Source organism: Quercus robur, chromosome 2 (genome assembly GCF_932294415.1).
Source record: "Quercus robur chromosome 2, dhQueRobu3.1, whole genome shotgun sequence".
Lineage (NCBI taxonomy): Eukaryota > Viridiplantae > Streptophyta > Magnoliopsida > Fagales > Fagaceae > Quercus > Quercus robur.
This window is the reverse complement of record NC_065535.1, coordinates 81,562,686-81,581,249: the sequence shown is the minus strand read 5'-3', so window position 1 is coordinate 81,581,249 and position 18,564 is coordinate 81,562,686. Positions and strand designations below refer to the sequence as shown.

General features: G+C 34.0%; 1 protein-coding gene and 1 long non-coding RNA gene across 2 annotated transcripts; both read right to left on the bottom strand.

Moving 5' to 3' along the window:
• Nucleotides 1-738: 738 nt before the first annotated feature.
• On the bottom strand, nt 739-3,243 carry LOC126715309 (uncharacterized). The gene is made up of 3 exons (XR_007651841.1): nt 2,961-3,243; nt 1,993-2,059; nt 739-1,071 (listed from the first exon to the last, which is right to left on the bottom strand). It is a non-coding gene; the product is annotated as an uncharacterized LOC126715309 (long non-coding RNA).
• A 10,947-nt stretch (nt 3,244-14,190) lies between these two features.
• LOC126715308 (pentatricopeptide repeat-containing protein At1g31430-like) lies at nt 14,191-16,831 on the bottom strand. The gene has a single exon (XM_050415851.1). The coding sequence runs from the start codon at nt 16,721-16,723 to the stop codon at nt 14,723-14,725; it is 2,001 nt and encodes a 666-aa protein (XP_050271808.1). The 5' UTR covers nt 16,724-16,831; the 3' UTR covers nt 14,191-14,722.
• Nucleotides 16,832-18,564: the final 1,733 nt, after the last annotated feature.

The window sequence follows — 18,564 nt, the reverse complement described above, 5'->3', positions numbered from 1 at the left end:
ACCCCATAATATGTCCTCTGTCAGAGGTGTAAATCCCTAGGGAAGCAACTCGATATTTACGGCCTGAATATATGCTTTTCCAATGCCATATAGTGAGAATAACAAATCTGCCAAAACCTTGTTCCATATATTGCTTTCCTTAATTAATACCTCCCCTATTGCCAGACGTCTCAGCATCTGTTTGTTTTGGTAAGGAGACAGTCATTCTTCAATCTTGGCAAGCTTATGGAAGTGCCAAGTAATTCTGTCATTAATTATTTATTTTTCTCAACAGTGTTATAGAGACATAGATTCTGATCACCTGTACCTATATGGTCTTATTTCATGTTTTAAATATTAACACCATATATATATATATATATATATATAATTATTGTGCATAAAATTATGTATGTACTATATATGGAGTGTATTAAAGAGTGTGAGAGAACAATTACAGAACAATTACGATGTTGAAAAATCGGATTGTCCAAAAGTGACAATCACAAAAGAAATAAAAACAAAAAACAAAGGACATTTCCCACTAAATTTGATGATAAGAATTTGTCATGTATCTTATGCATTCAAATCTTCCCTCCTATTGTCATGACCCAAACCTGTACTTCAGAGTTTAGAGCATGACCGACATGTTAATATCAAGTTTACCTCAATACTAACACAAACCAACCTAAACTGAAGGTACTTATTAAGAATTGTTTCTTGAATTCTTGCTTATTTTCTTACATAAAAGCCATAATATACAAAAATGATGGCAACCTTGAAATTTCATTTCCTTTGAACTCGAAAAATTACCACCTAGTTGAACTTAAGGTATTCGTGTAAATATTATATAGCTAAACGTTCAGCAAAACTCTTATTACAAACCTAAACCCAAAGACATACAACTGGGGTTCAAAACAAACTAAGGTACTGAATTACATCTGTGCTCAAAGGATCAAGTACATCTTGATTCCTCCTATACAACAAAAAAGCTAATTGCTATACAATAAAACTCTACATTCTAACAAATGAGAAAACACAGAATCCTTGCCACCTCTAATACTCTCGCTGCTTCCAGGAATAACCTGTGCACTGAAATATAATAGGGTAAACTGCGAAGCCCAGTAAGGTTTTAAAGCTCCATGGGCCTTTAATAAGAATGCATGTAAATCAAATAGTTTATGGATATGCCAGATTTGATAAAATAGCCTTCATAATGTTCATATTGTTCTTAAAAATAACTTAAGAGCTTTTAGATGAGAATACTTCATTTTTCTTTCATATAATAAATAAAATGACATAATAAGGAACTTAAATATAAGTTCAGTAATCTTATCTTTGAACAGACTATCAAATACTTTATCATAACTTCTCATCAGATTTATAACACATTCAATATACCTTTCTTATCATCATACTTTTCTTATAATTTCCAAATAGATTTATACCTCATTTATAATATATATTAGTTAATCCAATTGTAAGTTTGCCACTACTTTGGGAGGCTTCCAGCACGGAGTGCTAGGCATCCAACATTCCCCACAATGCCAGGTATTTCTGGAATCATATCATAATACATACTTTCAATCATGGGGGTAGGTTGACATCCTCCACAAGTTGGCTGTTACCAACAAGGGCGGGTATAGCAGAGCCAGTACCACTTTTAATAGCCAATCAGAATCTCCATGGAAATGCCAGTACTATAATCTCTACTGGCTGAGTTCAAATCATAACAATGGAGTAACCAAAAACTATATTTTTCTGATAACTTTGTTTTTACATAAATGTTCACAACAGTAGCATATCCAATTTATTCTTAAATAATATGTTTGTGATACAAATAATAGTATTAATATGCTAAAATTATTATGTATATAAGATTGAATAATTCACGAACACATATTTTACTTAAATCATGCATATATGTAATATCTCTAATCAAAAGCTTTAATGCATATATCTTTTCGAAATAATCTTTATACTTATCAAAAGCACATGTCACAAGTCCCTTACTTGAAAATAGAAGGCGCGAGAGATTGTACACGAGGAGCTCAAGTGTCCGTGTTCTCGTTCTCGCCACCTAAACAAAAAACCAAAACTTATTATGGACAAACTCTTCCTAATATATAAACTTATACCTCAATCACAATTTAACTCTCAAACTCAAGAAAATCTTAATTCCCATCATATAAAGTTCCCCAAAGCATATGATACAATTATCAAACACATTATGCACCCAAACCATAGAGAAACCAATTCATAAAATTTATATATGCTCCAAACATACCAAAGGATGAGCATATTAAATTATAACTCAAAACATTCATCCTAACTTGAGAATTAAATCCACAAAGTCAGTTGTAGCATATGTTGTTCACTGCTCATTACAGAATCGTATGCTCTATTTGTAAAATACAAATGGGCTGTCCACACACATCCAATTGTCATGAAATTTTACATAACTACTCCCCTGTATGTCCAGTATAAACCATAAAAATTTCGGAGTCAAATAATAAACCCATGATTTACTAAAAATCACACAAGACAGAATACTCAAATCTGTCCTGACAGAATTTCTTGCAACTTAACAATTAAACCATTATTTTTAGGTTCATCCAAATTCTGTGAGACCACTTTCATAACAACCATGTGTGTCTTAGAATTCATAAAAACTATTCTTAGCATCCTAATTCCCAGAATATGATTTAATGCATATTTTTCTTGTTGTAAACCTCAAATCTGTCACAGAGACAGTTTCAGTACATATTTGTACAAAATCATCAAAAAATATCAATAGGCCTTAATTTCATTTGGGTATTTTTATACCTATAGTATACATATTAAAATATGTTAATAAGAATTCAATTGATCACAATATCATCAAACTTTTAAATCACTAAAACAGAATCATAGTTCAGCCTCTAAAATCAGGATAGAGGATAAAGAAGTAGAAATAAACAAAGGAAGTTTTGATTACTTACCCCCAACAATTTGAAGCTGAAATTTTAGTGTTACCCCTTTAATTTATTCTTAAAGAGAGTTGTCTATGATTTTTGGTGAGAGGGTGAAAGAGAGGTGCTGCCGGGTAGAGCAAAGGAAGAAGAAAAGAAAAAGTAAAGAAAGATAAGCAAGAAGTGTTTTTTGGTGCAGCAAAGAAGATAAGGGAATTTGCCTTTTGGGGTGGGGTACGTGGGATGCTAGGGAAGAAAATATCACACCCACTTTTCAACTCTTTTTTTTCTTTGCATTCACACTTTTCTACAAAGAATAATATCACCTTACACACACACACACACACATATATCCTTACCTTTATAAAGTTATATCCATCACATTAAAAGGGCATATATGTTCTATAATATCACAATATCAAAGCTTCATGCACTTAAAAGTAATTAAGATAATGACATGCATATAAACCCATAAAATTAATTATGCAATTAGGTTGGGGTGTTACACCTACTCTCTTAAAACCGAAGTAAGTTTTCCACTTTAATTTTGTACGAGTGCATTTCTATCACTACTTGTTTGCACTACTGAATAAGGGATGTTTGGTACATGCACTTAAAAACTCAAAACATGTGTTTGAAAATATGTGTGGAAATATATATAGATGAAAAAATATGTGAAAATACATGTAATGTTGTTTAAAAACTGAAAACATATATTTCAATGGATGTATCAAATGGGGCCAATAATAAAAGAATATCATGGTAACTTTCCAAGAGCAAATCGACAATGCATATTTTGCATATATTCTTCATTTTTTTTAATATTAGAAAATAGGTTTGAATGTTGACACTTGACACGTGTAGATTTTATGGGCTGCCAACTAAGTTTCCACGTAGGATTATAGGCATGTGTCATACGCATCATGGCACACCTCTGCACGAGGCTACCATGTACAAAAAGCATGCCCATCTTCTCTCCTCACTATATATAACACTTCAACTATACCCATTCTGCAGTGTTAGTGTGACTGTGTGAGTCTTTGCAGCAACCACTAATTTCACTAGCCTTCTTTATAGTTATTTTGGCTCAGTTCCCATTAAGAAGAAGAGAAAATGTTTCACATTTCCATGATGCTTACGTCCAAGTGCATCATGCATGCTGATTTGCATGATGGTGCTGATGACGTGTGTGGTTATAATTATTACCCTGAGATATTAGTAGAATTCGATGGCCACGATGATGACGACTATGCTCCCACTACTGCATCCATGGAAGGTGATGGGGATGATGATGATGACGATGACGATGACGGTGACTATGCCCCAGCTGCTTGATGTGATAATCCACATGACCTGACCACGCATCTTGTTAAAACCCTTGTATTAGAACCCTAAAACCCTAGTATTTGCAGTGGCCCTTATATATATAATCCCTTTTTAATGTGTAACTTAAATCTTTCTTAGTTTACAGTAATCTCTTGTATTGCTCATAGTAAAAGTTCCTTTATTAATGTGTCATTTTGTTTTTAGAGATAGTATTAAATTGTCACTTTGGTTAGACGATTCTAACAAAGTTACAATTACTTTACATATATAATCATATAATAATGTACTTATTTAATATTAATAAAAGAAGTGTATTGATGTTATGGTAGTAAATTGTTTTTTATAATTAAGCACACGATTTTATTAAAAGCTAAAGGTTCATATTGTTACATATGTTAAGAGCATTCACAACAAAGGTTGTAAATGCTATAAATGCTATTTTTTAGCATCTGAAACCACAAAATATTGCTCAATCAAACATGCTATATCCTAAAAAATTTACAATCTTGCTAAAATGAGAGCGCACTGTAGCTCAAATATTATAAATTTTTTTTATTACTTCTCTCATCTCTTTTTGAAAGCGCACTATAGCTCAAATTTTATAATTTTTTTTTATTACTTTTGTCATCTCTCTCACTGTACTCTTCTTTCTTTTTCTCTTACCGGTGTCACTTCTTCTCTCATTTTTTATTTCTTTCTCTTTTCTTCATTCACCAGCATCCACAACTGAAAACCATGGTGGTAGTGGTGGTGTTGAAGTTTTTTTTTTTGGAGGTAGCTTGTGATTTGACGGTGGTAGTTTTGGCTGGTGGTGTTGGTTTATTTTAATGGGTTTTATGGGGGATTGTTGATGTCGGTGGTTGTTATGGTGGCTGATGGTGGTTGTTTTGGGTTTTTTGCGGTGGGTTGTGGCTGCCACGATGGTTCTAGTTTGTGGGTTTTTGGTGGTCCGGTTTGGGTTTGATGGGTTTTGCTTGTCGTGGCTGCGGTGGGTCTTGGGTTTGTGGGTTTTGTTCATCGCTCTATCCTCCGCCCCCCTCTCTTCCTCTCACGGTGAGGCTTCTCTCTCTCAAGTTTAGTTTAGTTTTTGTTGTTGTTGTTGTTTTCGTTTTGTTTTTTTGTTTTTTTTTTGTTTTTTTTTTTGTTTTTTTTTGGCTATAGGGTTGATTTTTGGATGGATGCTGATTGTGGTGGCAGTGGGTTGGCCATGGGTTTGGGTTTGCTGTTGAATGTTGATTGTTGATTGTGTTGAATGTTTATGGTGGTGATGGTTGCTAGTGGCTAGCTGTGGGTGTGGCTGTGACTGGGGTTGCTTGGACTGAGAAGAAAGTGGTGGAAAGAGAGAGGCACAGTGGTAAAATAAAAATAATATTATTTAAATGAAGTTGTAAAAAAAAAAATGTTTGGTGTTTGATGGATTGTAAAGTGGTATGTTAAAATTGATAAAGTATGATTTTGAAATGGTAAATGCTAAAATATTTAGCATTCTTGATGAGAATGCTCTAACAAAGCCAGTATTGCAAACTTGTAGCTGCAAAATAAGGAGAAGAGTGCATAGTGAAAGCTGATTTCTCATGAGTGCTTCCAAGTTTTGCTAAGTAGTTGGTTGGAAGCTTACCTTCTTGATAGGAATGATTTAGCTTGAGAAATCTACTGTCTTTAACAAAATTATAAAATTTGTTGTAGAAATAATATGGGTTCAAGTTTAGCATCAAGTTCCACAGCCAAGTGAGTGAGTTCAAATGTTTTTTTCTTTTCTTTTTCATCTCTTACTGCCCATAATTCTACTAAAACACTAGTTCACATTCCTAAAGATCTTGAGAACCCAGCTTATCCAAAGTGGTTTCTAACTAGGCTTGAACAACCCTATTTTCCTGAATTTCAAAAATTAACAAGAGCTATCAATATCAAGCTTGAACCAACCAAGGAAGGGAGTTCACCATTTTATAAAATTGGAATTTTTGTTGAGAGGGAGATGGAAGTCTCAGCTAAGTGGAAAAATTCTTCTATTTTTTTTTTACAGGTATATAGTGGAAGATGGAGAGGTGGAGTTTGAATATTGAGCAACAGACATGAGGTATCACAAAAGAATATCATTACCATTATCACTTGAACCCAAATTCTAAAGTGTTTGGGAATTTGAAGACATCATACCAAACTATTAGATATTTTGAAAGTGGTAAAACATGTTGAACACATGTATGAACATACATACAAGTGTGCACAACTGAAATCATGAAATGAAGACAAAGTTTTCAACTTAAAATTGTGTCTTTAACTTATGATTTTAGTTATATTTGCACGTATTTGTAATTAATGAGAATGTGTTTGATATCAAATAATACCATATTAACCATATCAAAATACAATAAATAAGAAACTCATGTGCAAAAATATCTACCACACTAACATCCAAAGAGTAGTGGTGAAAAGCTAATATAATTATTTTGCACACATATTTTTCAATAATTAAATTTTGATAGGGCTCATGTGGTATCATTTGATAATATATATATTTTCTAATTATCACTATCCTTTTCAAAGTGACTCATAAAGGCCTTATACTCCCCTTAGAGGTTGATATTTAATGATAATGGACCTTTTTATGACCTATCCCATGAATCCACACGTAAATGCTATTGTATATAGACCCTAAAAATTTGATGGTTTGGATTAGGTTCAGTGTTCAGTGACACTGGACCCGTTAAGATTATGACACGTGTTTATTTTTGGACACATGTCACTATCCCAATGGGTCTAGTGCATTGGAAGCACTGGACCCAATGGGTCTAGTGCATTGGAAGCACTGGACCCAAACTGCCCCAAAATTTGAGATAGCCACTTAAAACAAAACAAAACAAAAAAAATGCAACGTTGCTTTTTTTTTTGTTAACAAGAAAATGATTAATTACTGCAAGTTGAATTATGCTATGCAATGCATTATATATTGAGCATAACTTTGAGTTGTGCTCAACCATTCCAGTCCCCGTAATGTATTTCAAATCCAATGCAATACAGATGTTATGCTGTCATCTGCATCTGCTGCGTAATCGAGCTCTTTGCTGATGAGTAAGATTGGCTAATTTTTTTTGATGAGTAAGATTGGCTAATAACTACACAGACAAATGTCATCATTATTGATAACTATACCGTTCATTATTGTCTTGTAAAATAAGATTATAAGATTCAAATATCAATCATGCTAATTATCCCGGGCCCAGTAGTTAAAATTGATGAGCAAATTAGTGACGGTTAACATATAATTAGCATTGCTATTCCATCTTCCTTATAGTAATATTTTTGGAAAATAATTTTTTCTTTTTCACTGTACCATGAAGCAAAATGACCCTGTGAAACTTAATTATCTAATTGAATAGGTTTTGCTACATCATATCAGAGATGGGAAAAATTTCAGCACTCTTTTAATTTTTAAGGAAATTAGTGATACTAATTGCAACCCCAAAGCTGCTAAATGCCAAATCAAGCAACTTTATTGAGAACCGAATAAACTAAAGGAGACCATATATAAAATGGACTCATTTAATTTTTAAGGAAATTAGTCATAATAATTGCAACCCCAAAGCTGCTAAATGCCAAATCAAGCAACTTTATTGAGAACCAAATAAACTAAATGAGACCATAAAATGGTGGTTGTAATTTAATGATAATTGACCTTTTTAAGACCCATCCCACGAATCCACACATGAATGGTGCTGTTGCTATTATATAGCACCTAAAAATTTGAGGTAGCCACTAAAAAAAGAAAAGAAAAAAAAAAAAGCAACATCAAAATAATTACTGCAAGTTTAATTTTATTATGCGATGCATTATTGACGAACTTGGCTTCTCACCATTCCATTAGTATCTGAATTGGTGCAGTTTGAGTTGTGATCAACCATACCATTGGTAGGAGGTAAAATTTTAAGCCAATTATAAAATGCCATATCAAAATTTAGTGACAAATTTTAATGTCATTAAATTAATTAAATTAAATGATGACATATGTCATCCAAGTTGACATCACATTGGCATATCAAAATTTGCCACGTGTCATTTGGCCTACAAGATAAAGATAAATTTTCTATTCAAAATTTATGGATAATTATCTTTATAAATAAATTAAATAGAGATAATTATTTATCTTTATTGATTATTATCTTTATCAAAATATGATATTTATCAAAATAGATAAATAGCAATAATTATCTCTGTAGGGTCACAATTTGAGGCCCAAGCCCAAAATGTATGGAGTCTTGACCCAATGAGCCTAATACAATGAATTTGTAGAGAAATGGTCAAAAAATAGGTCCTAATGAGTTGGACAATGGCTAGTATTGAATTGTATGGCGATCAAACACAAATGAAGGATGCTAATATCAATAAACTTTCAGTCCGAGGAGTTTAAAATTTGTATATAGTGATCACTCTAGAGTATCAGAATGGTTTAGATTGCTATACTATTTTTTTTTTCTCTCTCTTTTCCGATCCCCTTCTCATAGAGGCTCTCTTAAATTATATAGCTTTTTTTGGATCATCTTGATTCTACACTTGTTGATCATCTGAGTTCCTACTTGAGTATCCGTCCCATCAAACACCCCTTTCAACCTTCTGTGAGTTGTGTTAGCCAAGACAGCACTATTCAGAGGTCTTCTTCACATAAATGCAGCCAGAAAAGTAGTTGTAATGCATTTAATGCGGTGGTAGCAGCTTTCCTTAGATATTTTGAGTTTCCTTCATTCTCGTATGTTCATGGGGCACATTTTTATCGTTAGAGCCTTTTGGAGAGTCACTTTAATTGCTAGAGTACACATTTGGACTACATTCGTCGTATCCGATGAGATATTCCTCCTTGGATCTCCTTCCATTCATTCCCCGCTTATGAGACTTTAACTAGGAACCCCTTAATAACTATTCGTTCCTTCTCGGACTTGTCTATGTCCTCGGACAAAGCTCAGGGCCTAATACACTATTTTGGGCCCTAGTCCCTACAATCTCTAAGAAGAATCTGGGCCAATCAATAGTCTACTACATACTTTCAAGCATATCAATTCGAAGTAGAGCTTATTCTCTAAAATCACTATAAATAGAGGACATCCCCTCTCATTTTTAGGACCAAGTTTTCAAGAGGCCCAAGTTTTAGAGAAATTCTGTCTCAGGAATCTTTGAAGAACTTGAAGCATCTTTGAAGAATTTGAAGAACATTCAAAGGGCTTGAAGAACTTGAAGGACAACAAATCTCTAACAAGCTCAAGGCTAGAGATTTGTTGTAAAGACCGTTCAATCCACCTTCCAACCAAAATCAAGAAGATCTCTTATTCGAGTTCTTTGAAGTTCTATTGGGATTAAGCTAAAAAGCCTCCATAAACCTCAATAAACCCAAATCTTTGAAGCTCAACGGATCAAGCCTCTAAAGCCCCAAAGAACTTCAACCTAAGAGCCTTCACGTTTGAAGACTTGAAGAACAACAAATCTCTAATAAGCTCAAAGTTAGAGATTTGTCGTGAAGACCGTTCAATCCATCCTCCAACCAAAGTCAAAAAGATTCCTTGTTTGAGTCAAGTTCAAAGAAGATAGAATCACAAGGCAGTCTTTTGTAAAAGAATTGAAATAGAGATTGTACTCATTATTCATCAATACAAATTTACATTTGCAAACCATATTTCTTTTCAATTGTTTGATTTTCTGCAATTGAGAAATTTTGTGTTTACACCATTCCTTATAATGTATTTCAAATCCAATGCAATACAGATGTTATACTGTTATCTGCATCTGCTGCTTAATCGAACTCTTAATTCATTTATTCGTTTTTTAAAAAGTATGTACTAGCATTATGTTATTAATTTTCCCTAGTTAGGCTTTTTAAAACCCAATTTATGGCCTCATTTAGTTTATTTGGTTCTCAATAAAGTTGCTTGATTTAGTATTTAGCAGCTTTGGGGTTGCACATATCACTAATTTCCTTAAAAAATAAAGGAGTACTGAAACTATTCCATCTCTCATATGCTGTATCAAAACCTATTCAATTAGATAGCTAGATAATTAAGTTTCACAGGGTAATTTTACTTCATGGTAGAGACACTTTGCAAACCAGCGAAAAAGAAATACAATTTTCCAAAAATTTTACTTCAACGAAGATGGAATAGCATTGCTAATTATATGTTAACAGTCACTTTGCACACCAACTTTAACGTCTGGGCCCAGGATAATTAGCATGATTGATATTCGAATCTCAATCTTATTTTATAAGAAAATAATGAACGGTATTCATCAATAATGATCACCTCAAATTGACATTAATTTGTCTGTATTTATTAGCCAATCATTTACCATTATGTGATGCTCTAAAAAGTCATACATCGATGACAATAAAAAAAAATTAACAAGGTCTTAGTGTTTTGGTATCAAAATGATGATTTTCACGTTAATAAGGAGAGATCATATTAAATTGAGAATGTTATTGAGTTTAAATATTGATGCAGGAAATGCATCCAAGCCATGCACAAAGTACATCAACAACATTTCACACACAACTATTAATTTTATTGTATATGGGACACCTAGATTAATTCTTTCATAGTGTCAAAAATAACGACTTTGAAGCAATGACAACACAATTGTTGGAGTTTGAGCTTGAATTGAGTTGGAACTCACTCCGAAACAGCATGCAATTTTAATTTTCTGAAACCCATGGGTTATAATGTGAAATACAATTTTTGTTCATATGTTTATTTTACCTTTTTTTTCCTCCACTACATTGAGCTTGGAGAGAGTGTGGTCAAATTTTGAATACATCCAAAATCTAATATGCTATCAACTAATTAATTCTAAATTTCTTTGTTGAAAATGTAAAGAGGTGTCAATTGATTCAAGGATCATGGGCTATTTTGCACTAAATTAATCTAGAGAATATATCCAATTAGAAAATGAATAGATTGTGAATTAAGAATGCTAAGCAGCCAACATGGGGTTATTTTGCACCAAGAGAGAAAATAATGGTGATCGACTACCTCCCGGAATTAGTTAAAAAGGTGTTTACACTTTAGAGTGACAAAGAAACCAACCATATTAAGCCATAGTTTGACCTAATCGAATCCCTTACTCCAAAAGCTGAAATATATTTTGACTAAATTAAAACAAGTGCTAAAGTTCCTCAAGTCTTGAGTTAGCCAATAAGGTAATTAATGCCATGGCCTACCACGGAGACACAAGAATCTTGTGACGCTGCATATCCTTTAATAGCACCATTTATGTGCTCTACCCCTATTGGTTACCAAGGCATCTTCTAGAACGATAAAGAATCCCAACTTTTCCATCCATTATGGGACGTTCTATGATGAAACTAAACTTTGGCCGCCTTTGAGGAAATGAAATTTGCTCTGGACAAAGGAAAAAAAATTATATAATACACACAAGTGACTCTTTGGTAATTGTACGTAAAAAGCCTTATAATCAGCTGAATCAAAATTTATGCAACCTTATCAATTAGTATCAACAATGCTAATATCATGGGTTTTAATTAGTTCAATTAATAAAGTTTCTTATAGCTGAATAAAAGATCTGGATTTAATTTCCGTCTACACCAAAAACTTATTGATGTCTTCCTATAGTAATAAAAAGCTACCATTAAGAGCAGACGCTATAAGTTAAAATTCTCAAAAAAAAATCTATGCAAATATCAAAGACTAGTCCACAATATTAGAGTTTGGTTGGAGGAGGGTTTCTTACTATTCACATTCTCTCCCTAATTGATAATGATGTAATATCTTTGAATTCTTAAATACTAGTAGCTACTATTTTTATATCCAAAAAGAAAAGCCAAATCTTCTACTTTACCATTTTCTTTTAGAGTGGGTTTGGATAGCAACGCATTTACGTTGTTATTTACATTTCTTTGGTGGGTTCCGTGCACTGTTCACAAGATCCATAAGTACCTTTTTCAACAAATATAACTTCTAACCTGACTCCTACGGTACTATTCATACATTTTAAAATTATTTTGCTATAGTATTTTTAATTTTTAGTTTTTAGTTGTTAGCAATAAGCGGTATTCAAATAGATCCTTAATTCCACCAACGTACCCAAAAAAAAAAAAAAAAAACTCATTTTCATGTGACCAAATTAAGCATGCATCGAAGTCCAAAGATAATAGATATGCTCTATCACATACATAATATGTTCTCTCTCATGGTTGCTAGCTTAGCTCCTAGTAGTCCTACGTGTTTGCTGAACTGTCAGCTGGGTTTCCAAAGTGTCTATTCTAGACAGCACCACCTGTCACTAGCATAGGGTCATGCACACACTTCAAGCATTACTCCACACTTCCCACATGGATAGCTTGTGCCAAAAACAAGCTTAATACCTTCTCTTCCCACTATATAAGCACCACTTCTCATCCCCACAATATGCACACATATTTTTCTATTTCTATCACTCTATCTTGACTCTTTAAAGCTTGTGAAAGACACTCAAAGTCATTCTCATTGTCTTTGTCTGTCTATCTTTATCACAAAAGCAAGAAAATGTTGTTCATTTCCAAGGCCATTGCTGTCTCATGGTGCAAGAAGCATGCAGATGGAGATGATGGTTATGATTATGCCCCAGCAGCCTACATTGAACGTGATGGCGATGATGATGATGATGATGACGACGGAGATTATGACTATGCTCCAGCAGCATCCATGGAGGGTGATGATGATGATGGTTATGACTATGCTCCAGCTGCATGAATAGCCATTTTCTGCTAGTGGTACTACTTATGGGGTTCTAGCTAATTAGATACCCCGTTTTGGCGGTTATGATAAAATTTCAAGCTATGTATTAGTGGGCCTACTAGTACTCTCTTAATGCTAATGACGGCCATGCAAGTGACTTAATGTTTTTCATGTTAATCATGCTAATGATAGATGGCCATTATTATAGAAGTATTATATATCATGGATTGCTTGATTAGAGTTTTGTTTAATTTATAGTGCAGGAAATAAATAATATTTTTTCGCAGCTTATAACCAAGCATGACAACATCACAGCTAATTAACAAGGATTACACCAGCAATACAACAAACTGCAAATAGATCCAAACTAAGATACAACTAAATCAACACCCTACTACAAATACTACTATATCCACTCTAATCCAATAAGCTACATACAGTCCCAAGTCAAATTTACAACTACCATAGCCAGCTGGTCCACCTCCTGAACTATTCTTCTTCCAAAGTGCTTGAACCAGACATTAGTAAAGCTACTCAATGCTTCCATATCCTGCAAAATAGTGATATACTCCTCAGTCTCCAATCTGCTTGCTTCTACCCCTGCACAAGATTAACTAATTCCTTTTCTGCTACCAAAATTATTTCTGGGAATTCCTTATCCTAAGCAGCCAGCAATGCCTCTCTAATCCCTATTCATATAGCTTCCTGTTTCAGCTTTACAGTCCCACTAAAACAGCCCATCATAACCCTTCTTCCTTCCTGATTTTTACAGATGAAAGCAGCACCATTCCATTTCCCTCTCTTCTTTACGCCTCATCCTACTAAAAAAATAATTTCCCATCCTTTACAACATGAAAAATTGCCATGTTTCTCTCCCTCTACTCTCAATGCGTAGACTCTGTTAGTCTTTGCATTGTAGGGCATCCTGCAAGTGGCGAAGATGCTCCTGCTAAAATCCAGCACCATTTATGCATAAGCACAAAGACTGTCAAACTGCACACCAAATAGTCCATACTGCACAATAATCAAATCATTATTATATCATTTGCTGGAATCAAAATCACATATCCATTAATGGTTGACATATCCATTAATGGTTCAACCATTAATGCACCGAGAATGGTTTTTATGGAGAACATTGCAGTATTTTGGTTTTGTATTATGCTTAAAATATTGGAATTTATGGAGAGCAGGCAATTTGAAAAACAAATTCTCTATACATGGGAACCAAAATATCTGATCCAATCACACTTTTTTGATTAGATATTGAAGTTATTCTGCAAACAAAATTGTAGAAGAGATAATATTGTAGTATGAAATACAACATTTACGCCCATAAACCCACACTTTTCTACAATAAACTACAGAAAAATTTCTCACCCCTGTAGTAGTTTAAGTAAACAAAATCTGATGAACTATTGACATCAATATGCATAGACCCAAAGCCAACATGACCAAAAATCTGGTAAGTAGAGCAGGGTTTCTATAATGAATACGCTAGCGTCTTGTCAGAACCTTTCCTCTTGATGTCTAGATGTAATTATTAACATAAATGGATTCTTTTTATATCCATATGAATAATGACAGACTCTGGTCACGAGTCCTGACAAGTTGTTAAGACTAAGCACCTGTACCACTCCTTTAGAATTTCCCATTAAATAATGTTTATTGTTGAGCAAACTGCAAATTGTCTTAAAACTTTTTTTTCATAGTTCCACTGTGGCTTCCAAAATTATGAAAATGCAGCTTTGTTCCTCACCAACAAACTGGAACCAGGATTTCTCTTTCAATCTCACTCTCTTCTGAATCCAACAAAGGTCTTGCCATTCTATCTAACATAGAATATATTTCTCTCATTTCTGAATGAGATGGATCTCCAACAACAAACTCATGGACAATCCCATTAACCTCAATTGAACTACATCCAGGCACCTTTTTGACTCCAAGATCTTTCATTTTCCTTCTCACTTTTGTTACATCTTCCCATCTGTCAGCGGAAGCATAAATATTGGCAAGGAGTGTATGAATACTGGAATCACTTGACTCAATTTTCACCAGCCGCTCAGCCACCCGTTCACCCATCTCAACATTGCCATGGATTCTGCAAGCACTAAGCAAAGAACCGTAAAGTGGAACTACAATCTCATTATTTTCTTTAGGGACTTCTTCTATCAATTTCTCTGCTTCGTCCAACTTTCCAGCTCGACCAAGAAGGTCAATAAGACACCCATAGTGTTCTAGTTTCGGCTCAATCTTATACTGCTTTGTCATAGAATTAAAAAACTGGCGGCCTTCCTCAACCAAACCTCCATGACCACAAGCGCTTAAAACACCAATAAATGTGATATCATCAGGTGAGACTCCAGCTTGTTTCATCTCTAAGAACAACTCAAGTGCTTTGCTTGTTTTACCATTCATGGCAAGCGCACAAATGATCGAAGTCCAAGAGGCTGTATCTTTTTCCTTTAACTCATAGAAAATGTCCAAAGACTTCTCCACACACCCACATTTTGCATACATTTCTATAAGAGCAGTGCCAACAACTGTATCCACCGAAATTCTATTCTCATCTATGTATCCATGAATCCATTTTCCTTGCTCTAGAGCTCCCAACTGAGCACAACCTGTGAGGAGAGCAACCACAGTGAATTTATCTGGTTTAACCCTTCTAATTTGCATCTCTCGAAATAGAGCCACTGCCTCATCAAAACGGTTAAACTGCACATACCCATTGATCATAGCTGTCCAAAGAACTATATCCCGAGTGGGACTCTTCTCAAACAACTCTCTAGCTTCATCCAGCTGACCACAGTTCACATACCCAGACACCATACTGGTCCAACAAATCACATTCTTTGTATGCATCTCATCAAAAATTTGCCGGGCTACACTTAAACAGCCACACTTAGCATACATGTCTAACAAAGCATTCCCAATGACAGTAGTAAATCCAAGCTCATTTGCAACATAACCGTGAATTTTCTTACCAAGCTCCAAATTTTTCAATGCTGTACAAGCTGACAGAGTGCTTACAACTGTGGCTTCATCAGGCTTCTCACTGCTCTCCCTTCGCATTTGCTGGTAAACATTCACAGCATCCTCAAACCTCCTGCGCCTAACATAGCCAGAAATCATAACGTTCCAAGACACCCTGTCTCTCTCAGGCATTTCATCGAACAGCTTCTTGAAATTCTCAACCTTGCCCAGTTCAGCATACATGTCCATAAGCGAGTTACAAACATAGGTATCAAATTCAAGCCCAGTCTTCAACACAAACCCATGAACCTTAGCACCCTCCCAAGCCTCACCTAAGCACCCAATCGCCTTGAAAACATATGGGTACGTAAAATTATCGGGCCAAAGACCATGATTTCTCAATTGCCCAAAGACCCAAATGGCTTTTCTAAAGCTACCCTTCTTTGCAAATGCTTTGATCAACACGTTGTATATGAACAAGCTCGGGTTTTGGATATAACTGAAGATTTTCTCAGCGTAGTGCAAGTTCCCAAGATATGGGTCTGTGCAAAAGACCATTAGCTTGTTAAGGGTGTCGTGGTTTTGGTGGAGCCCGACCCGGAAGATCTGGGTCTGGATTTGTTTGAGATGGGTCATGGATTCGCAGCTCTTCAGGTATTGAATGCATGATGTCTTGTTCAGCCTGGGGCTGCTAGAGAAGGTTGAGAAAAAGTGTGGCTTTGAAAGAAAATGGCGGGAAATAAACTGGAATAACCCAACGTTGTTGTGTTGGAAGAGCATTGACTATGTGAGCTCAATGCAATTTCAAAATTTTAAGCTCATATATAGTTTGTGAAAGACACAATGAGCTAGTTGTAGGAGTGTAGGACACTATACTGCCATGTAAAGCCCTTTGGAGCAATATTAAAATTTTTTTTTCTTTTATTCTTTTCTTTTAATGAATTGAACAGTATTAAACTTTGGAGTAACTTATAAAAAGAGTATGTGCATGGATACAACAAATTCCCTAATTTTTTTTCATAATTATTAAGGTGGCATATTGTGATTTATATATAAGAAGTGATGTTAATAGTAGTCCTATATGAAAGTGTTGTTTTCTTAATCACAATCTACTTTCTCATTTTTTTTTTTTTTTTTTTTATAAATTTGTGGTGTTATAATGTTGCTTGAGTAAGCGAAGTAACTAGCCAATGATGTTGTTACTAAGTACTAGGTTTTATAATACCAGATCCAATGCTCTAGTTTAGTAGACTTGACACAATTCAAACACATGTTCAAATCTGGTCTTTTGTTCACATTGTGTCCTATTTAGTGCATTGGAGTGCTAGACAAAAGCTTTGCCCTATCTTTTATTGGTCAGAGGTTCAAACTCATAAATACTACTTTATAATGATATCTTTTTTTTTTTTTTTTTTTAAATTATACTAATGATCCTAAACTATTATTTATGTTGTAATGCCTCTTAAACTATCAATTTGCATGATTGATGCTTAATTTAACCTTTTTTTTTTAAATGCACTCCCTAAAGAAGAAAAATACTTAATTTACCCTTAATATAAGTGGTGACATGATATTTTAGTATACATGACGTATGTCATGTTACCATAACTTTTTTGTGGAGTTTGTAGTGTGTTTTTGTATTAGAACCTCATTCCGTCTCTATTGTATACTATGTTAACTAAAATTAAGAAAGTTAATATGTGATGATGTAACTTTGTTTACAGTTATATTAGGTGTAACTTGATCCTAATTTTTTAAAAAGTTTTCTAATTAAATATAATAAAAATAATTTTTATTTTTCAACACAAATGGCTAATGTTGCATATGTCATGTGTATTACATAGTTATATTACCATTTGTGTTGTGCTAATTTATGTGTTTTTAATTTATTTAGGGAATACATCTTCAAATTTTTTAAAAATGTAACAGTTATACTAGGTGTTATTTGATTCTAATTTTTTTTTTTTTAAGTTTTCTAATTGAATATAATAAAAATAATTTTTATTTTTCAACATAAATGGCTAATGCTGCATATGTCATGTGTATTACATAGTTATATTACCATTTGTGTTGTGCTAATCTATGTGTTTTTAATTTATTTAGGGAATACATCTTCGATTTTTTTTTAAAATGGAGTGTCGATATTTTGGGTGGTAAATATGATGCCCATAAATAAATAAATAAAGACTATGGGGATCAATTATCAAACCACCAAATGTAAATAGCTATGAAAAATAAAAGGGAAAAAAAATGAGAAAAGGGAAAGTACTAGAAGTGGTCTGAATTTGGGCCAAAGAGCGGTCATAGGGCCTGGGGAACAAAATTATTGGGCTAATAGACTATAATTTGGGGGCTTTAGAGAGACCCATGATTGGACCTAGCCTCAGAAACGTGCATCCCATCACATGTGGTGGGGTTCAAATGTTGTACCACGATGTCACACAATAACTATCACAAAGACCAAATTATAAAATAAAGATAAAAATCATTGTCACATGTATCCAACCTCTGTGACTCTGTCAGAAATTAATTACTACTTTTATTGGTCTGACATTCAAAATTTTCACGTTCTCACGGTAAGGTTGGCTCTTGGCAGTGGAATCCAATGTATGATGTTTTTT

Coding starts and splice junctions, on each gene's coding strand:
- LOC126715308 (XM_050415851.1), bottom strand. CDS start 16,723: ATGCTCTTCCAACACAACAACGTTGGGTTATTCCAGTTTATTTCCCGC.